The following is a 24740-nucleotide window of genomic DNA, read 5'->3' as shown; positions in this document are numbered from 1 at the left end:
CCCTCTGTTTTTTGTACCTTAGTGTAATGCTCATTTGCATTTAACCTAGTTATCTTATGTTTGCATGCATTGCAAACTGAATTACAGAACCAAATTGCCTATTACAATTTACCATTATATGACACAATTACATAGGAACACTTTGAAGGGAGAGAGGATTGTCCCGATGTTAAGAAACACTGATTACATCATGCTTACAAAGAGCGAAAATTAAGGAGAGGCTCTTTCCCAGGTGACAGAGTTTGCTGCTCTTTGTCTCCAGTGTAAATGCTGTTCCCCATTACAATGAGTTTTATTCATTGATTTCTGGTCTGCAAAATTAGATCCATTGAAATTTTTAAAAAGAAAGAAAAAAAAAAGCTAGGCCCTAAAACTACACCATTTCCTAAGCTCAAAGCTCCACACTCTCCAAGCACTTCTAAATAAAGCATGGAATTGAAGTAATGTTCCAGAATTCCATTATGTCCACAAAAAGTGAAAGCACAATGAATTTTCAAGTATTTAAAGTACCTGTAATACATATACCAGGCCCTCCGTGCACACACATGTGCCTCGGCACGAGCAAATGATGCATTAAACTTTCACTGGATGACCTTTAGCTCAAATTGCTAAACCCAATCATAAATACACACATGAATATGCATACACACACCCTTTTAAAATCTTTAGTTAAAAGGGAGGGAGACCATCTAAGGCAATGTAATCAACCCTGTTTTTCTTTTTTTTTTCCTTTTTTTTTAACCCTATTTTTATTTTACCGAGACAGGGAGATGACCTGTTTGTACCCTTGGTTTCTGGCTCTTCCATGCAGTGCATGGTTAAAGACAGAAGCTTTACCAGGAAAAGGGTTCGGCTGCCACTCTCCCAGGTGGAGAGAGATCAGGAAGCCTCCTGCGTGGGCACAGCAGTGTAGAGAAGTAGAATAAAGACGTGGAAACATGAGATCAACTGAGCCTGAGTTGAAAGAAAGAATCTGACAATAAATCCCTCAACTTACAAAACAAAAGGCATAACATTTCAATCACCATCATTCAATCTCACAGGCTTGGAGAACGTGGAATTTCACTTGCTCAGATGCCCTTGTTATCTAGCAAGAGGCTTGTCAGATAATTACAGCCTGGCCTAGCTAGGAAAACAAAAACCTTCTGGCCCAGTGACGCTTTGTGACATTACAATGGCACTTAATTAACAAAAAGTTTTCACTGTTAGTGTAAAGAAAAAATGGCAACAGAAGACAATTATCATGGAATGATTTTGTTTCACCCATTTTTATTTAGTTTTATTGTGTGTGTATAGAATAAAAAGCTAGTTTATTGGCAAATGTACTTAAAGGAGAAAATATATTAATAAAATTACATCTAGGTATCTGCAGGAGAGAAACGCTGTAATCAACCAATGTCTATAAAATGGAAATATTTGCTATATAAAGCAACTGATCTTTCAACATTTCTGGAGGATGAGATGAGAGGAGCTCATTTTTGTTTTTTAATCCTCAAGTGATCAAAGGTATAGCCAGAGGATGACAGCAAATTAAATACTGTGGTTTCGAATATGATGGATAATAAAAGAAATTAAAGTCCTTCAAATTCTCACACTTAGGCAGAAACACTTTCAGATCCTGTGATGGAAACAAGTCTGACTTCTAGGAAGACCTTGAGGGTGTGTGATTGTGCTGGACAAAGGCCAGGAATAGAGCACCCCCTTTCCAGAATTTTGCTGCCTTTCTCTCTCTTCTAAACCACATTTTCCTTTGAGAAATATATCATTGTCTTTCCCTACCCAGACTTACTATCGCACACTTCTCAGCAGACTTGTGAATGTCTAAAAACAAAACCTTACCCCAGAATGCCTCTGAGATAGGTGATCCTGCCTCATCTTTGATCCGGGCTGGCCCTCCTCATTTACACTGAGGCACTGGCCTGGCTTTGGGCACGGGGGGTGCAGCCAGTGTTAAGTGGGTCTGGACAAAGCTACATGTTCCCTAAAGAACTGTGGAACGATCGGAATTGCTACTGGATGTCAGAGTGACCCATGCAGATTGCAGGAGGCAGCATGGCTGGGAGAAACAACTCATGCTTTTCAAGAGGTATGTCAGATTGTCTCCAGGTCACTTGGCTCTTGACCTTCAGGACTGAATGAGGAGGAATCCCTAGACGGATGGGCATTTGGGCCTGTGCTTAAGGAAGGTTGATGAATTGTATAGGGAGATGTCTGGGTGAGTCACAGAATGAAGCATTTAAAAAGGACAGGACTCAAATGGAAATAAAAATCAATGGAACAGGATTCTTGTTCCCAAACGCAAGGACAGACCGAGAAGGCTAGACCTTGAGAAATGGAAGGATCAAGTGGAGATCAGGTCGGGAACATGACAGAGCTGAGGAATGCTGTGGGCGGGTAATGACAGGACAGTGGAAGGCAGGCAAGGGTCAGGACTGCTGGACCAGGGAGGGAAGAGACTACCTGTTAGTTATTTCTCTCTCCACCCCCGTCTCCTTCCCAAAAAGCATTTGAACTAGTGGAATGGAGAAAAACAGAAAGGGGTAAACAAAGAATCATAGAGGAAGAAGGAAGGAAGGAAGGAAGGAAGGAAGGAAGGAAGGAAGGAAGGAAGGAAGGAAGGAAGGAAGGAAGGAAGGGTAGAAACGAATGAGAAAGGATGGCAAAATCACACTTATGTGGCTTTGAGAAAGAGTTATGGGCCCATGAGAGAAGAGGATAAGAAAGTATCTAGATGAGGTCAGACAGGGGGAGAAGTAGAAGCCACAAGTCATAAAACACAAGAGTGAGGAGCCAGCAGCCGCGCTGGTCTTTGCTGAGAGTAACTACTGTCACTGCCTTTAAAGGTCACTTGGATGCCCCTTCCTTTTCCTGCTGAGGAGATGAGGGTACAGAGTGGGTCATGCAGAGAGCTTGTTTCTTTTGCACTGCCTCATCATCTGCCCTCACAGAGTTATGTGGGACCCAGGGGAGATGACATGGAGAAGGTCCTACACTGGAGATGAGCTGTCCAGGTGTCCCTAATGCTTCTTCCTCCCAATTCCTCTGGATTTGGGGGCTCTAGGTATAAAAACAGGGTCTGTATATTTGCATACGCTCATGATACACTGAGGTTACCATGCCCAAAGATACAGCGAGATTACTTTAAAATGAACATGGTGGATGTTATACATCCAGATGATGCTGCCCTTCCAAGTTGTCTATGCATTGCAGCTCCTTATACCAATGCCTGCCTAATATCTTTAAGTTGAGAAATGAATTGTGGCTGTTCTTGCTCGAAGTTTTGGACCAACTGAGGAAACACACAAGGAAAAGACAAACTAATGAGTATGGAGAGATGCCTTTTAAAATCTCAGATGGATTACCAGACACCACCCCAGTGGCTTTGGCTTGTTCCGAAAAGAAAAAAACATCCACTCCCAAGGGATGATGGGTATGCTTCCAACCACACTTTGAAAGGAAAGTGTTCTGGCTTCTAAAGATGACCCCAGAAGAGATGAACTAAAAAATATCTGGGCAGTGATAACATCCTTGGAACACGTGCCCAGGCTTTTAAAGGTGATTTCCTTGAAGGTGGAATACTCTAAGTTTTGGTGTGGTTATGAAAAAAAAAAAATTGGTCCTATGATTGTTTTACATAACCACTTGGGAAAAGAGAGAAGTCCCAGATATTTCTGAATCTACTCTCAAGGACGGAGGTGGGTAAAGCATGGCAGAGGACAGGGGAAGCTCCTCTTCTATCCATCTCCTACGGGCTGTGTCTTCCCGAACAGGCTTGCTGCCATTGGCATGTATGACAGAGTGGCTTGCGCGGGAGGCCCAGTTTGGTGGACCGGCCCTCTCCAAGGTGAGTGAGGTTCTGGGAGTGCGGGGGTCATGGAAAGAACTTACCTCCCTGTGCAAGTTTACCCATAGATGGAAACCCTACTCACTTGTGAGAGGTGTCACAGATTGTGAAGGAGGAGGAAAAGGTGTTTTAAAAAGTAAAGTTGTAAATACTACCCTCTAATGCTTGCAATAGACCACAAGGCCAATCGGAATGTGAGATCTTAAGACAAAGGGAGGCAAGTGAAATGAAAGTTGGTGACTGCAGAGGTTGGGAGAGCCAGGAAATAAAAGGCAGCATGCTCTGCTTTGGCAATTCTCTTTTCAATAAAGATAATGGGGTTCAAAGAGAAATTAGTGGCTTTTTGACAAAAATATGAAAACTGGTCACACGTGTTCATTCAGTTCATTAACAGGGTGCCTTTTTTTATGGCAAGTGCTATGCAAGGTGCTAGCTAATATCTACTTTTTCCAAGCACCAAGATTTAAGCATTTTTATAGAGAATCTGCTCCATAATCCAGAATTTTACATAAGTAAGCTACATAAACTACATTTTTTATTTAGTTTGGGGTCTGATTTCTAAATCATTGCTAGATAGTTCTTCTGATTAAGACAAAATGTCCCAGAAAGCAAAATCTCCCTTTGCGATCCCTTCTCAAACATCCCTCAATTCCCACTTCTGGTTGCATGAACTCACAAATACACACTCATTCGTGCATGCACATACAAGCACGAAATGCAGCTTGGGCCTGGGGTCATAACTGTGTCACTCTTTCATACCTTCAGGGCAGACCATGTTTATTTTTCTATCATCGATTATAACTTATTTTTATCTAAACTAAAGCTTTCTTAGTTCATCATATCACTAATGAGTACAATTAAGAGATAGGCCCTCAGCGTCTCATAGCATTTTCTTCACAGTTAATGAAGCGCATGGTCTTATAGATCCATTCACACAAGCCTAGGTAACTCACATGCCTGTGTGACCACAGCCAGGTTCACAGCTGCACTGAAGCTTCTCCCAGGACCCCCTTTTGTGCGTGTGTGAGGCCACAAGAATTTCGCTAGTTCTTCACGACAGGGCTGATGAATCTGATGGCCATGACCTAGCTAAGTTCTACATTTATATAAAGTGTCTGCTCCTCTGTCCTCATGTAGCAGAGCTGGGATCTACTTGCCAAGTCGGTTTGTATTATAGGTGCGGTTACTGCATGGGCGAGCTCTGTTAAAAAGAGAAAGATTGCAGAGTTGGCTTCATCTCAAACGTCTGTGTGTGATTCACAGACATCTGTGTCTCCCTGAGAAATAACTTTTTCACAACCAGAGCTGTCCAACAGAGAAACAAGCCACTTCCTATGGGAGTGAACTCCCCCTAATGGGAAGTAGTCGGGCACAGCCGTTTCTCAGGGCTGTGGGAAGGCCATCCAGCACTGCCGGCGGGAGGCGGGGGGAGGCAGAGCCTTCCTGAGATTTGAGGATGCTACATTTATGATGGAGGCAGCGTCCAGTCACACAGGCGACGGGGATAGGGCACTCCATTCGGGTCTGCTCTTGCACGGTGAACTGTTGGGAAAAGCAAGGCACCGGGTGTGTTCCAAAGTAGGATCTAATGGAGGATGTTTGTGTTGGCCTTTTGAATCAAGCATCGGTGCATGGAACCAACTCTAAGTCTCAGGTAATACGGTGGAGCGACAGAGCCGAGCCTGGTGGGCTGGCAGCCCAGAGCAAGTCTGAGTGGTATACTGAGACCCTTTGGACAGAAAGATGCTGCAGTCCCCACACTGGCTGACGTCGTCACTATTTGATCACCTGCTGAGCCACCTCTTCGCCTTTGGATGTGTCTTCACTCCTCTCCTGCCCACATGCTCTTAATATCAACTCTGGGTATGGCATCCTCACCCGAGGAAGGCGTCATTCTTAAGTTCTGCTTTCTGCTTTTCCCCTGGAGGAACTCAAACTCAGTGCTGAGGAGACCCGCCCTCAGGCTCTGTATGTAGGATTTGAAAAGCACAGGCCTGGGGGCCTGCTTGAGGAAGCAGGGTGTGAAGAAGAGCAAATCTTCCTCTAAAAATGTGCTTTTGCCCAGAACTGTTTCTAAGTTAGGGGAATTTCCTGAAGTCTGAGAGAGCCAGAGTGAACGTTCTTCTTAAGTACAGCGTTTTGGTGAAGTCCATGTGTGATAATACCACTGTAACCACAAAGGAATTTACCACAGGAAGTATCCCAGCTGTTGCTTATTAGCATTAGAACAAATTACACAAAGCAAATTGTTAGCAGACATGTTTCCATAATATTTAACTGGTGGCAATAAATAAGCGAGATTCTCTTTCAAGTAAACGTTAGATTTTCAAAAATCCAGCTTCCAATTGTCCATGAAGGAATCGTCTTCGATTAGGGTAAGCAACGGAGGGAAGGACTCCTTGGAAGCTGAGGCTCCCAGAGCTCTTCCCTGGACAGCCCAGCCCGCAGTGGTGCTGGAAGCTGAGCGGCTGTGTGTGAGTGCAGCGGGGCGTCGGCCCTGGGGTGACATCACAAGATGGAAACCGGAATGGCGGCATCTCTAGACGTCTGACCATCTGCGGGATTCACCTCTGGGGTTCTCAAGTGGCCTTCTCATGCCACCGGGGATAGGGGACATAGCAAGACCACAGCAGAGCTGGGCAACCACTCGGTTCTTGGAGTGTGTTTATAACAAAAAATAAACCACATCCACCAACAGGCTTTCTTTTGCTCCTCTCCTTAACAAAACATTGCAGCTTTACAAAGTTCATCTACTCCCTCACAATCCCATGTCTTGTTATCAGAGGTTAGGAAAAAAGGTGAGTCCAATCTCTTCATCCTATCACCCCTCTAGGGAAGAGCTGAAGAAGTGCCCTGTCAGAGCATTTGTCACCTGCTCACATGTATGAAAACCTGGTAGAAATAAAGCAGAATATTTCCATCTTTCAAGACCTTCTGACAGTGACTAAACTCAAGTCCTTGGTCACCTCTGGGCGGTTCCAATTATCTCCAGAGATATGACAAAATTCTCCTCAAGCAATCTCAAAAAATAATTTAAAAAATGACTTTAATTTTAAAAAGTAAGAAAGATTCCATACAGCACATAAATACAAAAATAGGTTATTGCAGCTTCAAGGGTTGGGATTGTGAGAGGAGGTGCTCTTTTATCGTTTTCCTAAGAAATTTATAGTTGGGTCTTCCCTCTCTCACCGGTTTCCTTCTCAAGCAAACCAACCTTAGCTCAGGACTCCTTCCCAATAGATTTAAATAGCGTATTTGGCTCTCCTGAGGAGCTCTTCACTCCTTCCTGATGAAAGGGGAAAAACCTTGGCAGCCCTGCTGGAAGAGAAATGGTGAGAGCCTGGTGAACGCTCTGGTGGGCCCTAAACAAGGCGCTCAAGACGCCTGTTCCCTGCCCTGCGGGCTCCCCGCCCCGAGGGGGCGCTAGGCAGCACCTCAGGGAGGCCGGCCCAGAGCCCGACACCGTCCCCAGCTGCCTCCACGGCGCACCCTGCTGGCAGTAAAGGGGATACCTCGTCCCAACCGCCGAGAGCGGGTTCGGCCTCCAAGTTCCAAACTGGGGAGGCATTTTAAACCAAGCAAACCGAATAGCTGACACGCTCTCAGCCTCTTCCTTAGGCTCTTCCAACCACTGTGTTAGGGGACACACACACACACACACACACCCTACATCTTTTACCTGAAGTCTTCACAAAGGGATTCATGTACTTATGAAATATTTAAAATGAATTTAGGCAATAGAATTGTCTCTAGATTTTTTTTTTTAAGTGTTTAACAGACACGGGTGATTGGAAATGTCTGGACATGAACACACACACTCACACACTCTAATTTGGAATTATGCAAAACTATATCATTATTCACCACAACCTGAAATACAGCTACCGCAGTGGAATGACAAGTACCGTATCCATACGAGTGTGAGGCTCCCGAAATAAGCTCACATTTGGACGAGAGTGACACACATGGCCTGACTCTTTAAGGTCCATTTAGAGGAAATGGCCTGGCATGTTTTACATTTGCTGAGCTATTTAGCTGCTCGGTTTGACAAGATTTTTGAAAGGGGTGAAAATTAATTATAATTGCAGTATTGCTACAATAATTTGGTTGGCTAATTGCATTTCAGTGCAAAAACAGGCAAGGAGGAATTTCCTCCCTGGGTTATTTTCTGATATGGCAGATTCATTTTAAGAGTAATGAGATTTTTAAAAAGTCAAACCTTAAATATCATGGCTTCAGCAATCTGTCCTGCTTAAAGTTTAATGCAAAATGAGATCGCACCTCCGTGAGAGCAGTTACACGTGAACATGGATCCAGTTTTCTCCTAGACTTGAGATGAAAAAAATCTCTCTCCTCCGAAAACTACTCAAAGTATCTCTTTGACATTGTTTGGGGATGATTTTAATTTGGGAGCACCAATGTTTATGCTTTTGTAGTGAGCGAGGCACTGGTGAGGATGGGTAGGAAGTTTTGAAAGTCTCTCAACGAGGTATATGTTGATGAAAGAGGCATGACGAGTTTCAGAGGCCTGAGCAAAAAACAGCGGATGGGCTGTCATGGCGTTTTCTGGATCTCACCGTTTTCACACTGGCAGCTCTGAATACATAAACTAGCCGTGGCCTTTTGAGGGGACTTATCTAACTCCAGACCATCCATGAGCACTCATAATGAACAAACTTTGAGGGGCAGAGTCATTTTGTCACTTTAGAATCTTGGAAGACTCTGTCCCCGAGGCCTGATTCAAGGTAGTATTGTCAGGTGCCGAAAGCAACCGACACTAAGCCCTTCCACAACCTGATGACTCAAGCTCAGTTCGGTGAGCAGGGGTAGGACATGGTCCTCCTTCCCGCCTCTGTCATGCTTTAAGTCCAGCCACCATTTGTGTGTCTGAAAAAGGATTTTGCTAGGATGTGCTTTCTCAAATATTGCTCATCAAAGTGGGTCTAACAGCATGGCATGGAATCTTCCTTAGGGTCTTCCTCTAAGTTCTAACTGATTTACAGAAGATCAGTATGCAAATCTAGCCTGGTTGGCCTCAAGGCTGCACAGCTCCTGTCCTGCACAAGGGCACCCGGTTGAGGGGGAGGGGGAGGAAATCCCCCCCCCCCCCCCCGCTCCGTTCATCACCTGAGACCCCCCCCTGCTCGGCTGCATCCCCGGAGAAAGGTGTGCTTTTTCTAATTTGCATTTGGGCCAAGGGAGGCCCTGAGTTTTCTTTGATCCTCACCCTCCCAGAGATTGCAGAGTCTAGTATTCATCTCCTCACTTCTAACACTGTGGATGTTTTTAAGGAAGAGGATTTGCCCGTGGCAAAGGTGAATTCATTTTGAAAATCTGTTTCCTCTTCAGCAAGGGAGGACGGATAAAAGGAAGAGGGAAAGAGAGAAAGAAGGATAAAAAGAAGAATGGAGATGAGGTTGCCCTCTGCCTCGTAAACTGGGGACGCGTCATCCTTGCTTGGACACAGCTGCAAAGGGGTGAAAAATCGATTTTTTCCTATTACTCCACGACGAGGAAGGAAAACCTATTTGTAAATGGAATTAAACCCAGTAACAGCATGTCCGTGTATTTGTTGAGAACTAGAAAGATTTGCCAGCGGTACAACTACACAATCCAGAAATGTAACAAGAAATCAACACTCTCCCATTTCAAAGCTTATCTGAGACATTTTTCTAATTTTTTAAAAGAAACACCCATGGGCTAAATGTCACTAAGACTCTTCAGCGTGCCAACACATCAACACCCCGGTAAGGACTCTGAAAGGGAAGGAACTCCAAAGCTCCATCTGGGAAGAACATACTTCCACATTTTTGCCTTTGCTGCTTGGGCATCTCAGTCAGTCAATAATGACTGGATATGAACTAGAACATTCTAGAAGATAGTTTCTTCCCCAAGTTGCAACCCGTGGTGCTGACTGTGGAAGAAATTCTCCATGTCTGTGTAGGCTAGATCTTGCTCACAGAGACCCTAACCGGTCCGCTGAGTACTAAATCAGCAGGCTGCTGCTGGGAGGGTCCTGAAACTTCATTAGCAGTCTGCCCTCTAGTGGGACAACACAGTACTTCAGATAACTAGGAATAGAAAAAGATTTTTTTCTTCTCTTTCAGAGAGCAAAAGAATTCAAGTTTTCCAGATAGTGCAAGGTGAGGAGGCATGTTTCCTCAGAAGACAGCTTCCAGAGCTGAATTAAGCAAGGCTCACAATGACAGGTCCCTGGGGCAGAGTTAAAGACAGGTGGTGCTATGGTGGAGTCCCTGTAGAGACAAAGGTCTTTATTCTCACCTCCTTGGAACCCTCCAGGGTTCTCCGTGGTCTGTAGCACTGGGTTCCCTGATCTCTCATCACAAAAATAGGACCCATTCTCAGAGCAACCAACCTATCAGAAATGCTAAAATAATAGGCTTTTCCATTATTTTTTTGGCAAATCATTAACACAGAAGAGCCTTTCAAAAGGGCCATGTTGAATTTTTTTTAAAAGGCAGAGATGCACAAGGTTTAAAAAAAGACCCAGTCTTTGTGGCTGTTATTTTTCAGGAGAGAATCCATTTTGTGATGGTGGCTGGATGTTGGTAAGGCAGAAGATGATCTTGAGACCTGTTGTCTGGATTTCGCTTCTATCTTTGTAAAAACCTTCAGAATTTGGCTTGCTTCAGTTTATCAATATGGTAGCAGAGTTTCAGCGCGGGTCCCAGTTTCAGACCCAAGTACTTCATGATCATGTCGCTCTTCAGCAACAAGAGTGCATTGCCATCAATCTCCTGGTGGAACAGGATCAGAAAAAAGAAAATCCAGAAGATGGTCAGATTTATCAAACAGTGGCTATGGTTAACAGGGGGTCAGGGGATGAGGTAAGGGAATATGGATTCACTCAGGCACACATTCTTTTAGTCCCAAGGCAATGTCTTCTTTTAAAAAATAGAGCAAACAAATACTGTGTTCCTCTTCCCATAATCTCCCTGAGGTCATATGACACACTGGATTTTTCATATTCCTGCTCCCAATTGAAGGAACAAAACATAAACCCCAGTTATGTTCCCAATATGCCCCCTGTGATGTTTATCTCCTTATCTGCTTTAGGGCTAAAGGAGCAAAAAGTTTGCAATGGACTTAATGTTTGTGTTCCTCACCCAAATTCAAATGTTGCAATCCTACCCCCCCCCCATATGACGGTATTTGGAGGTGGGGGTTAGCCCAAACTAGAAGGCAGGTCAGCCTGAGTTCAAGCCCCAGGCAGATGTGACGGTATTTAGAGGTGGGGACTTTGGGAGGTAATGAGGTCATGAAGGTGGAGCCCTCAGGGATAGGATTAGTATCCTTCTACAGCAAGATGGCAGTCTGCAACACGGAAGGAGGCTTCTCACCCTGATCTTGGACTTCAGCCTCCAGAACTGAGGAATACATTGCTCTTGATCATAAGCCAGCCGGTCTATGGCACTTTGTTATAGTAGCGTGAACAGACTAAGACAAAGCGTCATCCATCAGTTGGACCCTGAAACTAGCAATTACCCTTCGATCTCAGGTGCTGGGTATTCTGTCCATCACCTTAATCTCTTGTTCTTTTCTTGGTAAGCCCACCGACCTTGAGCTGATTACCAAATTGCTAATTACACTTCAGGAGGGATTTCAGGTGTTTGGCCCTGTTAATAATACCAGGTGGCATACAACTAAATAATGCATCTGCTTCATCTCGGGGTTTAGCCCAGTGAACTACTAAGGGGATGCTAGCCCCTTGAGGTCGTGGTCTTGGTATTGTTCCCATTTGTCTCTGAAGATGGTAACCCTCCAGAATGCATGTTCAATTCATGAACCTAGTAAGGCTCGGTTTCCTCACTCACCTATACTGTTATTTTCAGGCCACAAGAGACAAAGATAGTTTGAATGCTCAGGTCGGGGGAAGAGGCAGTTACAGGACTCCTACAACTATGTGAGGGCCCCCCCCGCCCCTCTCATGCATCTAGGCTGCCAGCCAGAAGCACCCACTTTGTATCACTCACTCTCTGTGTCGTTGGCAAAATGGCAGAGTGGACCAATCTCATCTGTGGACCTGATCTTCTCTCTTACCCCCACCTCCTAGACTTCCACCGTCCCCTACCACTCTGGAAGGCAGCCAGACTCCTCCCACTCAGATCCGTCTCAACGTAACCCTCTGGGGTGCTTATTCTCAAGGCCCTGCTGTCCAGTGACATCAGATATATTGCTAACGAAATGTGAGTGTCGGGTTAGAGGAGGAGTCTCCCCAGATCTGAGAATATGGTTTCTATGCCAGAATCGCCAAATTCAAGTGAGAGACAGGAGGATATCGTGGTAACTGTGGTAGGCCAGAATGATGCTCCCTCGCTTCCCCCCCCAAGACATCTACATCCTGCTCCCTGAAGCTGGGAGTACGTTAGGTTACCTGGCAAAAGGCAATTAAGGTTGCTAATGAGCTGGCTTTAAAATAGGGGGAATATCCTGGATTACCGGGTGGGACAGACAGTGTAATCACCAGGATCCTCAAAAGTGGAAGAAGAAATCAGAAGAGAGAACTGGAGTGGGCAGCCTGGGAAGGACTCACTTGATGCTGCTGGATTTGAGGACAAGGGCCGAGCCATACAGGGCCAAGAAATGAGGGTGGACCCAGATGCTGGAAAAGGCAGGGAAACGAATTCTCCCTAGACTTTCTAGAAAGTAATTGTCATCCCTGCAGACACCTTGCCCTCAACCCACTGAGACTCTGGTCAGACTTGTGACCCACTGAACTGGGAGATGATAAATCTGTGTTGTTCTAAGCTAGGTGTTCGTGGTAACTGGTGATAGTAGCAACGGAGAACTGACATAGTAAGCTGGGCAGATGCAGTATTAATTACTACCTACCTATTTTTTTTCATTTACCACATTTATGTATTTCGGATTCTCCTAGTTTTGTGAATACATGTGAACTGAAGGCTAGCTACAAGCCAGGCACTGTGCCGAACACCTGACGTGCGTTTTCTCATCGAATCCTCCAAGCAGCTTAGGAATCAGTGCTATTACAGTCTGCCTGGCATATTGTAGGTGTGCTACAAATGTTGAATGACCAGCTGGACGGATGGATGGGCAGGAAAGCAGGCACTCCTAATAAAGGTCAAAACGGGGGAAGAGATGGGACAAATACCCCTTCTTAAAAACAAAACTATGTGGTTGTTCTGCTCTGAGCAGCCTGTGGCTCCATCTGGCCTCCCCAGCGCTTAGTTTAGCCCACCCCCTTCTACAGCCCCGGGGCTGCCTGACCCTCAGCCTTCGTGCAGCCCTCCACCCCCCTGCCCCGTCCCGGGCCGGGCCCACCCTGCGCCTACATGCTTTCTGAAGAGCTCCACGTGAGGACCCAGAGCCTGCGGGTCAGCGTCCTTCACAAACCAGACCACATCCTCCACAGTCCAGGTGGACGGGTTCCTGCTCCTCGGCCGCCTGGCGTCCTGCCCGTCGGGGGAAGGGCTCGAGGCTGGATGGGTGGGCACAGAGAAGAGCATGAGACACGGGGACGAGGGCCTCCCTGCTTCCCCGGTGCCACCTGCTCCCACCTGGCCCAAGTGACCTTCTGCGCCAGAGGAAGTCTGGAGTGGCTGCTCGCATCGGGAGCCTGGAGCACGGGGAGGCCACTTCTGGAGGCAGAGCCTCCCATCTGTGCAAAACTCCTCTGTTCTCCCAGGGAGTAACTTGTTAGAAAATGGATCTCCTTCAACAGGCTGAGATTCTGATCCACGCTCGAGTTTTAAAAACCCCTCCTGCTCAGCTCTGTGTCAGTGAGCCCCGGGCCTCCTGTAGCTGGGTCCTTGGTGACCAGAGAAAGCTGGCTCAGATCAGTGTCCCTGTGGGCCCCTGCCGCGCTGGGGGGCCAGAATGAATGCAGCTCCTCCCTGCCTCCCCGGGGACACCGTGACCATAGAGATGTGGCCAAGCTGAGGTGCATTTGGGTCCTTGTTCGGGGTCTCTGCCACCCACGCTTGGAACCCCTGTCTGTGAGGGCCCTGAGCAGAAAGGAGACGTGGTCTTGCTGCTGCAAGCGTGCCCTGAGTGCCTTCACCGCCCCCCTGCTCTTCTGAGCACTTGCTCCAATCTACCCCTCAGCCCGGGAACCCCTTGACAGCCAAGGACCTACTCCTGTGCCTGGTGTGTAGCTGGTCCTGGAAAAGCGATGACTGCATGAGTTGCACTGTTGCATCCGTGAGTCTCCCACATGGCAGGTTAAAAGGTGCAGGACAAGTGAAGGCAGAGGAAGGTAGTGAATCAGACACCTGCACTATTTAGGGATTGACTTTTTTTGGTATGCCCCAGATTAACTCATCCTCCTTCCCCTGCACCAGCTTCTCCCCCTGCCCCTCAGGTTTCTGAAACCACAGTGATGTCTCTACTTCTACCCCTATCTCTAGCATCCCTTATTCGCTCCCCACATGAATTATTCTAAAGCTCTTAGAAGGAAGCCTCTCACATGGGATCCTCCCTTCCATCCTGGTTCCCCTAGCTGGGAACCTCTTACCCAAACCCCTGCAACGGTTTTCTATGGGCATCCTTGCCCTTGGATCGCTTCCTTCTAGAGCAAAACTGTCTACTGCCTCAACGATTTCCCCAGACCCAGCTCTGTCCGTGCCCCTTGTGAATGTCCCTTGCCTATGCACTGACTCCAGAGTCCACAGTCTAGCTCAAGGTCAAGGACTCTCTTTGGTCTTAATAATATCTTTCCTTCTGAGACAGAGGGGAAGAGCTTTGGTGCCAGAGAGACCTAGGGACAAATCCTGGAGCTGTTCATTGCTAGCAATTTGACCATGACTCAGCTCATTGGCTGTAAAATGGCAACGCTGTCCTCCAGGAAGGGCATGTGTCAGGACTGAAATGGGATCAGACACAGCCCTAGAGCTACCGTGCATCAGGTGCTCCCCAGAGGGAAGGAGGCACCCTGCCTGCCTCCACTGCCCTCCTGCACAGTCCTATCCGGGCACGCCGACCAAGTGTCTCCTCAGCTTCCCTTCTCTGTCTTTAGTCAGTGCTTTCTGCTTTCCTCTAGAAGCACTTACCCTCCCCTTTCCATAGATGTTCCACCGGCCATCAAAGCCCAGGCAGACCCTTCCCAGGCAGCGTGTCTGTGTCCTGCCATCTGGATGTCACCTTCCTCGGCTTTTAACCCCACACCTTTGTTCTAAGATGCTTTCCACAATTGCCTTATACTGCAGGTATGTATGTCTGTAACCTCCAGTTAGGTTTAAGTTTCTTGAGGATGATCATTTTCATTCCCCCCAACCCCACCCCTACCCCATTCATTCCATAAACATCTACTGAGCGTCTCTTCTGTACCAGGTCCGGGGCAAAGTGTTTGGTGAAAAACAGGATCCTCTCATTACAGGGTTTATAATCACTGGCTCCTCCCCAATTCGAAGTAAACGTGTTTGTAAATGTGGGCTCAATATACTTTGTAGAAACAGTATAACTAACTCATACAAAAGCCTTGAGCAGATAATTCTTAATCCTATTTTCAGGGCAGAAGAAAGCAGAGGCTCTGAACAATGAAATGGTTTCCCTACAGAATAATTCTATGTCCAGAAGCCTCGGCTTCCATTTCCCTCCTCCAGTCCCAGGGTGCGGTGGTTCCTGCTGTCTCTTTCTTGCTCCTCTTTTTAATGCGCTTGAGAAGGAAGGGCACAGTTCTCCATTAGTGCTGAGCGAAGTACAGCATCGCATTTCCAAGTCTGCCCTAAAATTACAATGGTTTGCTTGAGAATTGGATTTACTTTGAGATTTCCCCTGCCTCTTCCTTGCTGGACCTGGAAGGGTCCCCTAAGGTGGGTTGGCATGGGGCATTTTGCCGGGAAACTGTTAATGCACCCTGGAGCCATCTGAATGCCGATGCATGCTTATTAGAGATGATTTCACTGCATCTAAAGACATCTGCACTCAACATGGGGACGAGGAATCACGGAAATCACGGAAATCGCATTCGCCTTGGAATCCGCCCCATCGGAGCTTCGGCACTAATCGGGGTGATAATAGATGCTCTGATTACAAAGGCTGGAAGTCTTTCGGTGCCACGAATGATTTTAGAGTGTTCTGAGCAGAGGTCAAATCGAGTTTCCTGTATCTGACAGGAAGGGAGAATACCAGACCAATTCACGGCATCGTCCCGGGGAGCCTAAGCTCCTTGAGCAAGGTCAGGGCACAACTTTGCCAGGGGCCACGGGGGGTGGGGGGAGGTTAAGCAAGAGGGGCAGGCTTGTCTTTATGAGGAGGCTCTCCAGGTGATGGCTGTGGACGGAGGCAGCCCAGTTGGAAAGCGGTCCGCTCCTGGCGCCCGGTGCTTGCTGTGGGCATTTTTCACTTTTCCAGGATGGAACGGCAGCAGCCGGGCCTGGCTTGGGAGCCTCTCTGAGGGGCCTCTCAGTCATACAAGACAGAGAGCAGCAGGAAGCCCGTCACACCTTGGGAGTTGCTCAAGATCCAAAGCACATAAACTCGCTGTAGAAGAAAGAGAAATGGAACTTTCCAGTGGCAGGTTTGTAAAACCTTTGCAGTGATGTGTGCTCACAAAGATAATAAATACGCCAGCCCCCCTCCAGTGGCTGTGAAGGTGTCAGGAAGACAGATGTGTCCGGCCTGACACAGCCAGGCCAGGCGGAGGTCACTGGACAGCAGTAAGACAGGAGGAATGTGAAAAGAATCTTGCTCCTAAAGGACCAGGGCGTGAGGAGTGCTCACCAAACACCTTCCTGGGAAGGCACCATTCTCCAGCTCAGGGAGCTTTGTGTATGTCATGTACCTTCACTGGAGCTGCCAGAGACAGTGAAGAGTGAAACCCAGTCGTGAACGGAGGTGTAACTAAAGATGGCGGTGGTTGTTTCTAAGGTTGACCTCACAGGCACCAGGAGCAGAATGCCTGTGAATCAGTGCTTAGAGCAACCCCAGGCATTGTCACAGCCCAGGTCCTTGCACTGCTGTCTGTGAGTCTCTGTGTCTCACACATGCCCACAACCACACACATAATCTCCTTTTGCTCGTTCATAATTCAAAGAAAACTTTTTAGCTAACAGTATAGCCATGTGGAAAAATGGAATGAGCAATGAGCTGGGAGTCAAAAGTCCCTACCACCCACCGGCTATGTAAGCATCTTTGTGCTTCTCAGGTGTGAAATGAGGGAGTTGGAGTTGGAGGGAATCTCTAAGGTTCCTTCCATCTCTGCTGCTGTTTTGGTCCCTTTTTGCCACAGGCTGTCGTGCACAACACCAAGGGAGTTACTCTCTCACATACCAGAGAGCCTCATCAGTGTGTCCACATGCAGAACACACTGACTGAAGAGCCAACAGCTAGGCGTGTAGCCCTGTCCAGGCCCTGATCATTCTCAGTGGGCTTCGGTTTCTTCATCTTGTTTCTCAAGAGTATTGTAAGAATCAAGTGAGTATGTGGCCTTGGGCTGGAGCCTGACGAAAAGCATCTTGAAGGGAAGCCCATGAGTCTCCAAAAGGGACCCCTCCAAAAAGTGTCCTTCCTCAGGCTGCTTGTGAGGCCCTTTGGCCCTCTCATCCTCTCTAGCAGCTGGATCTGGGTTGGGAGGGATGGAGGTGAAGGCAAGGGGACAGTACATGTGTTCTCAGCTCCTCCTAATGACCTGATCCCTGTAAAATGCATCCTTCCTAGAAATGAGGCCATGCAGAGTGTATGAGGTACCCAGGCTAGCTGGGCAACATCAGACAGCTTAAAACAGTGTTGTTTTTGTTTTTCTGTTGTAAGAATTTTTAAGACTCCATGAGGTGAGAAAGATAGACGATAGAAGAGAGCCTGACTAATCCTCAAATTTTAATCAGATTTTTCTTTCTTTTTTTTTTTCTAAAGATTTATTTATTCGTTTTAGAGAGAGTGTATGTGTGCAGGGGTGGGGCGGGGGAGAGGCAGAGGGGAAGGAGACTTCCTACTGAGCAGGGAGCCCGAGACACACAGGGCTTGACACGGGGCTCAATCTGCAGACCAGGAGATCAGGACCTGAGCTGAAACCAAGAATCCATGCTTAACCGACCGAGCCACTCAGGTGCCCCTCAGGTTTTTCCTTTATTCCTTCAAGACCAGCTGACGCGCTGTATGAGAAGAGAGGACGCCTGTAGAGACAAGGAGAGACCACAGGCCTGAAATGAGGCCAAATTGGGCTGGACCCTTCTCTACCACCACAGACACTGTGACCTCTGGGCAAGCAACCTGACCTCTGCTGGGAAGCTTCCAGCCACTCCTTCTCTCCACTGCCTCTTCCCAGTCAACTCCTGCTTCCCTGTCTGGCTGGCTCCACTGTCACTTCCCAGGGAAGCCTTTCCCACCTGCCTGGAGTAGGCTCAGCGACCCCTCCCTAGCCCATTCTCTCAGAGTGTCCATACTTTTCCTTTGGAGCAATAGTTTCAGTTGTCATTAAGTTTGTGCAATATCGTTAATGTTTGTCTCTGTGGAATTGCACACTGTCAGAGAACAGGGCCCCCATGTGTCTTGCTCACAGCTCCATCCTTAGACCCAAGAGGATCCCTCAGCATAGTATACTCAATAATTATCTGCTGGCTGAGCAAACTCTCTCCTAGACTTAGTTGCCTCACCTGTCAAACACCTACCATGTTGTGAGGATTAAATGGGATAATGTGAAGCATTAAACAGTAAGGGATTAACCAAAAGGTAGTTGCTATTCTTCTAATTGTTATTGTATGTCATCCCGTAGTGGCCAATAGGTTTGTCTTCCTAAAGTCCATGGCCATCAACTTACTTTCCTCTTCAGAAATGTCTGGCTCTCACAGACTAAAGCCCAATCTGCCTGACATGGACCCCAAATCTCGCAGCGTGATTCCCCTCAGCAGTTCTGAACAAACTCTCTTCTTTCCCCAGAATGAATAAGCCCTTGTCATGCCTTCACCCACTTGAAACTCCTTCACATAGAGTGTGGGCCCCATTCTCCTTTTTCTGACTGGGTGGTCTCTCTGTCTGTCACCCAACACCTCACCCAATGAAGCAAACTCTAATCCATGGGAAGCATTTGGGTAGTAAAAACAATGTCATATTTACTTCATTTCTTGATTCTGAAGCTTGGACCAATTGTGGTTGGGAATTCTATAGCATGGCCTATTTAATGCAAGAGTTAGGAAGCTTTTGTCATCTGAAAACTTTATAGCTCTTGGTGCTTATATCTAGGATGAGAGACAGGGAAGAGCTCTCAGATTTGTAGTACCAGGAAAAACCAGGGAAATGTGAATATGTCCCCTCAGAGCCCACTGGCATGGCAGAGGCCATATGTACAAGACACCAAGACAGCAGGAGGCCAGGGTTAGTACTCATGGGAGAGAAAAGGCTGAGAGGTTTGTCACATCATCCATCTCCACCCTCCTGCCTGCAGCCCCATGCAGTTTTCTGGCCTCTGTGTTTTAAACCATTTTGATTAGCACCACAGGGGAAAATCCATTTTTAGGTCCCTTCTAGGGTTTATGACTTGGGTCAAACCCTCCTAAAGAGGTACAGTTTCTTAACACCAACTACTTACACTTGGGATGCAATTCCAGAGCAATAATGGAGCAGTTCCTTGGGCGGAAGGAAAACTTACCAAGCCTCCAGAGGTCCCACAGCAGGTGCCCAGACTGGCAGCCAGGTGACAAATGGGCAAGAGGCCAATGGTTTTCTCTCCTACTTTAATATACTGCCACTCAATTCAGCATGGCTTATTTCTTTGGGTTCCAAATGTGTTTAACTGTGAAAACTCGGTTCAAGCAAAACATACGCAGAACCCCACTCTGCAAATGTGAAGAGGCCCTGGTTAAAGAGGGGGGCATTGGAATCCTGTCTGTTCCCATCTCCTCTTCCCTAGCCCCTAGAACCTCAAAGGGACCCGCTGAAGCCCACTGAACATAGTTTGAAAATGCCTGGGGTAATTTTGAAAGACGCAGGCTTTGGAGCCAGTTAGAGTAAAATCCTGGCTCCACACTTGAATGACCTTATCTTGATCTTCATTTTCTTTATCTGTACATTGTATAAAATAATACCCACTATAATAATATACACATACCATAATAATAAATTACAAAATATAACTTATAGGAAGTCATAAATAATGTATGGAAAGTGTCTGGCTCATAGTAGGTGCTCGATAAATAGCTATTTAGTAAATGCCTCAAACAAGCAGGCCCCTCTTCTGGGACTATGGAGGATTCAGAGATGAGCAAGGGACCTCACAAAGCTGAGGGTCTGGTTCCTACTATGGGACAGGAAGGAGGAAGTACTAGAGATGAGGGAACAAAGTGCTACAGAAGGAAATCGAGGGAACGAACATTTCTAATCGGGAGGTGTGGTTGAGACTGTCGCTCGCCTCGCCAGTATCTTTTTTCCCCACTTCCTCCTTTGTAACGGAATCCCCGATTTCCAGCTGGGATCATGGTTGCTTAGAACGAAACCATATTTCCCAGTTTCCCTTGCAGCTGGTGGCCACATGACTACGTTCTGGCTAATGAGAGGTAAGCAGAGTGGAACCCTGTTTCAGAGAGTCAGAGGGGTCGGCACTGCCCCTGTCCCCTTGTTCTCCCCATCCTCTTCCTCCACCTTGATGCTAAAATGAGCACAGCTGGCTGGCTTTCTGGTATCCGTGGTTCCATTTAGCATACTGGTTAAAGGAATCTTTGGAGAATTTGAGAGTGAATGTACCTACAAAGGGTAAATACTTTTATTCTTCTTCAATGTAACACAGTGGCTCAACAATGAACTTCAGCTGCTACATCCTGCAGCAGTTGAACTCTGAGGAAGCTGGGTGGCTGTGTGATTTTTGAATATTCCACAGCCCAAAGGGGTCCTGCTAATTATGAACGACTCTGATTTGCTGGGTATAAAAGTTCTCACTAATATTTCTAAGTCGTTTAAGAGATAGTCAGTATTCAGGATACAGTTAGTGATTTGCTTGGAGTGGAAGGTAGCAGGCACTGGTGGGCTCCAGCTCTCTGATTTTACCCAACATCCTGAGAAGAAGTCCTGAATGAGTGGGGCTCTCCCAGGGAGCAACCAGAGCTCTAAGGAGAGGGCTCTCTCCGAGCTGGTTCCAGGGGAGGGTCCGGGCCTCCCCTCAAAGCAGACTCCTTAGACAGCTAATCAGGGTATCATTCCAGGAAAACAAAGGGCTGGGGGGCGGAGATGAAAATGAAAGACAAGAGGGTTGTTGAAGCTGGGATGGAAGGACATCCCAGGATTCCTCTAAGAAGAGGCAACAGGGACTAGGGGAGGGAAGCTACCTTGAGATCCCTTTGAGGGGGTCCAAGATTCCCCTCATCTAGGGGCACCAGACAGACTGGGATGGAGCAGACAATTCTTCAGCTAGTGCTAGAAGTTCTCTTCATCCAAATCATGCCTTCTTCTTACTGCTTGAATCCTACACGTAAGACCTAGGGCCTGATACTCCACCAACTTGAATGGAAGAGAGAGTAAATATCTCCTTTTGAAAAAGTGTTAACACTCTTAGGATTATGAGTTGAGTCAATTCAATCAGGTGATGTCCTATGATCACTGCCCTGAGAAAATGGGAATTGGGTTGAGGAGAAGAGGTTGAGAGGAAGAGACACGTGAAGGGCAGAGGGACACCAAGATGAGGGGTTTGAGAACCAGGGGCAACATGGGGGCACTGGCATCATGATAGGGGCACAGAGATAATGAATGTTTACTGAACTACTCTATACCAGATGTTACACAAACTCTGGGGATAAGCCTAGGAAACAGCTGGGGCCCCCTCTTTTACTTTAAGATGTTGATTTGTGCCAGATCTTGTTCTCTTCTCTTGTTCTTAAAAATCAGGTGGAACAATGTCTCACCTCTTTGGAGAATGGGTTCTGCCCGCTCAAATCTTCTGCCTGGCTGATAGCTCTATGTGACAATGTTGGGAAGTAGTCTGCAGGATGCCTCTACATTTGCCAAGAGCCCCCATGGCTGAGGGATTCTGTGCTCTTCCCCTCAGAACTGCCTTTCCCTGTGTTTCCTGCCCACCTTTCTATCCTCAGCCAGGAGAGGCTTGTGTGGGATGGGGGGAGGTCCTTCAGGGGAGCACGTGGAGGATGTTGGACCACACAAAATAGCTCATCACTGTGGCTTCACAGGGCTACTGGTAGAGAGAGCCACAGCTCAGAACAAAGATGTGGCTTGCCAGAGAAGACAGCCAATCCACTGGGAGGCTCCAGAGGGGCAAGATGAAGACTCCCCGACTCCTGGGCCTGGGGACTCTTCTCTTCAGCAGTTTTCAGGTGCAGAGCTGCTGGGCTGTGATCTGTTGAGAGGTGGGCTCACATGATCTGCGACTGCTAATGTTTATTGAGTTCTTATCATGTCCTTGGTCTTGCATTAAATACACATATGAACTTATTTAATCTTCCCAACAAACCTATGAGGTAGATGCTATTGTTATCATTCCAATTTTACAGGTGAGGAAACTGAGGTACAGAGCAGTTCAGACTTGTAAAAGGTCAATCAAGAAGTGGTGGGTCCAGGATTCCAGCCCAGAGCATCTGGCTCCACAGTCCATGTGATTATCTACTATGCTCCACAGCCTTTGTTCATTAATGCAATACTGAAGCTTGAAAATGATTTAAAAAAATACATAATTCACAATGGATACCAAGCTGTCCCTAGAATGAGAGCAATTTCATGCATTGCATTCCGACAAGGTATCTTTAACGGGTGAGACAGAGGTAGTATTACAACCAGCACTGTGGAAATATTTAACTCTGCTTCTGTCCACATATTTGTATCCTGCATATGTCACCCACTATGCAAGAGAAGATGCTTTACCGACATCTGGTTCTTCTTTTTCCTGGCACAGAGTTGACCTACACCTTCCAGAGTCCCTTACAGTTAAGTGTGGCAAAATGGCCAGCTCTTGCCAATGAAATGTGAGTGGAAGTGAGGTGCATAATTTCTAGGCTCTAGGGAGGAGTGTGTGCCTTCCCTGCTTACTCTTTCCCTTTCTACCCGCTACGTGTTGGGGGCATGGAGGCCACAGGGGATAGCAGGGCCACAAAATGGACAAAGCCTAAGTCCCTGAACTGGGATGCATCTACCAACTGAGAGCACCCACCTTGGACTCTTGAACAAAAAATAAATTTCTATTGCATTTGAGCCACTGTACATTTTGGAGTCTACTTACTCCTACAGCCTAGCCTACTCTAATATACCACTTTCTTTACTGTGGTCAAAGATTGAAGTTAATGGCCTTTAAAAACAACAAAAACCGGGCGCCTGGGTGGCTCAGTTGGTTAAGCGACTGCCTTTGGCTCAGGTCATGATCCTGGAGTCCCGGGATCGAGTCCCACATCGCGCTCCCTGCTCAGCGGGGAGTCTGCTTCTTCCTCTGACCCTCCCCCCTCTCATGTGCTCTCTCTCTCTCACTCTCTCTCTCAAATAAATAAATAAAATCTTTAAAACAACAACAACAACAACAAAAACCCATGAAAGTGCTTCTGATTTCCCAGTGTTCCCATGTTCAGACAGCACAGTTCCCCCCCACCCCACCCCCTTCCCCCTATGTAGTGATGGGGTAGTGATCCCAGAGCAAGGGCCAGGGAGGTTAAAACATGGGGAAGCCAGAGCATGTAGTGATCCCAGAGCAAGGGCCAGGGAGGTTAAAACATGGGGAAGCCAGAGCATGCGTTACATTACCACATCGGTTTCCTTCAAGAGAGGTCCTGTTTCTCTTGGGGCTGGAGCCTGGGGGCCTCAGTCCAGGTGCCAAGGGGCCTCCAGAGGACATGGGGCTGGAGCGGGGACCACTGGCCGTGGTGGCCAGGCCTCCCCCAAGGTGGCCATCTCCAGAGTTCTGCCTCTTGCAGTACAGCGAGGAGGAGGTGGGCAAGGAGCCCCTGTGGCTAAAGGCAGAGGCAGAGGGGTCCACGCTGTAGCGGTTCATGCCTACAGGGTTCACCAGGCACTCCTCAGTGGTGGCTGTTTTTGCTAAGCAAGAAGGCAGGACAGAGAAGAAGAGATCAGAGAGCAAGTCAAGAGGCTACCTGACAGTCTTGGCAAATGTTTCCCCAGCAGCACTGGTGCCACTATCTGTGGGGATGAGCGATGAGAAGAATGGACCCCACATCATAATCCCAAATAGTTCACCTCTCAACAGACTGAGACACTTGCCTCACCAACAAAGCATATTATAGTAGGGACGGGAGATGAGCCCCTGTGTGTTCAGAGGAAAAAGTGATTATTTTAGTTATTGATGACTTGAAAGGAAAATTCAAAGGTCTTTCTCCTTCCATGCAGTCTCTACCAGCTTGCCTGAATCTCCCTGCTCTCTTTTCTCTTTGCCCACCAACACTGCCCTCCTCACCCGGCCCGGGATGCTTTAGAGAGATCAAGCAGGAGTCACAATTTCCCTGAGTTAAAGAAACAATTTGACCTGGGTGGTGACACAGGGGCAATGGTGCTTCCTCCCCAACACTTTCAGTCCCAAAACACATGAGGGTACTGCCCTTCCACCAAAGCTAACAAACTGGGGATGCAAATGCTGATCTGGTCAACCCCAGGGTTCTCCCTATCAACTGCAGATGAGAGATAAAGAGCCAATCAAAAGTGCAGGGGGAGTAAAGGCCCTAAAGAGTCAGCCAACCTCATTGTCAGCTCCCCTTTGCCCAAGTAAATCATGACTTTCTACATTTTTAAAGCTCAACCTCAGCCTGTTGAACTCTGTCTGTGAGCTATACTTATGGCCAAAAGGTGTGGGGTGTTTTGTTATATTTTTAAGGACAAAGTTTAGGGGAATTATGGGGATAGAAAGAGGAAGAAAAATATCTTAGGAATTCCTTCTCTTCAGCCCCTCCCATCCCAGACAAGATTGTATGTGCGTAGTCCCATCAGTAATCATGTCTATACCACATATGGTCAAAACAGATCTTGACATCCACAAAGAAAATGT

General features: G+C 47.1%; 1 protein-coding gene across 15 annotated transcripts in view; it reads right to left on the bottom strand.

The window, feature by feature from the left end:
* Positions 1–9379: 9379 nt before the first annotated feature.
* Positions 9380–24740, bottom strand: part of SCML4 (Scm polycomb group protein like 4) — a 107863-nt gene continuing 92502 nt past the window's right edge. For 8 of the 15 annotated variants that reach the window (XM_028104119.1, XM_028104127.1, XM_028104121.1 and 5 more), the window contains 3 exons: positions 23489–23779; positions 13159–13304; positions 9380–10602 (listed from right to left, as the gene is read on the bottom strand). In XM_028104119.1, the coding sequence (XP_027959920.1) occupies positions 10477–10602; positions 13159–13304; positions 23489–23779 (563 nt within the window). In that variant the 3' untranslated portion in view covers positions 9380–10476. Of the gene's footprint in view, positions 10603–13158; positions 13305–13329; positions 19597–23488; positions 23780–24740 lie in introns of those variants that run through there. The other 7 variants (XR_015768322.1, XR_015768323.1, XR_003609446.2 and 4 more) reach the window with 7 other exon arrangements.

The sequence above is a fragment of the Eumetopias jubatus genome, unplaced genomic scaffold (genome assembly GCF_037043125.1).
Source record: "Eumetopias jubatus isolate StellerSeaLion01/CBP00866 unplaced genomic scaffold, mEumJub1_p1.0 scaffold_6, whole genome shotgun sequence".
Taxonomy (NCBI): domain Eukaryota; kingdom Metazoa; phylum Chordata; class Mammalia; order Carnivora; family Otariidae; genus Eumetopias; species Eumetopias jubatus.
The sequence above is the reverse complement of the archived record's forward strand: the minus strand, read 5'-3'. Positions and strand labels throughout refer to the sequence as shown.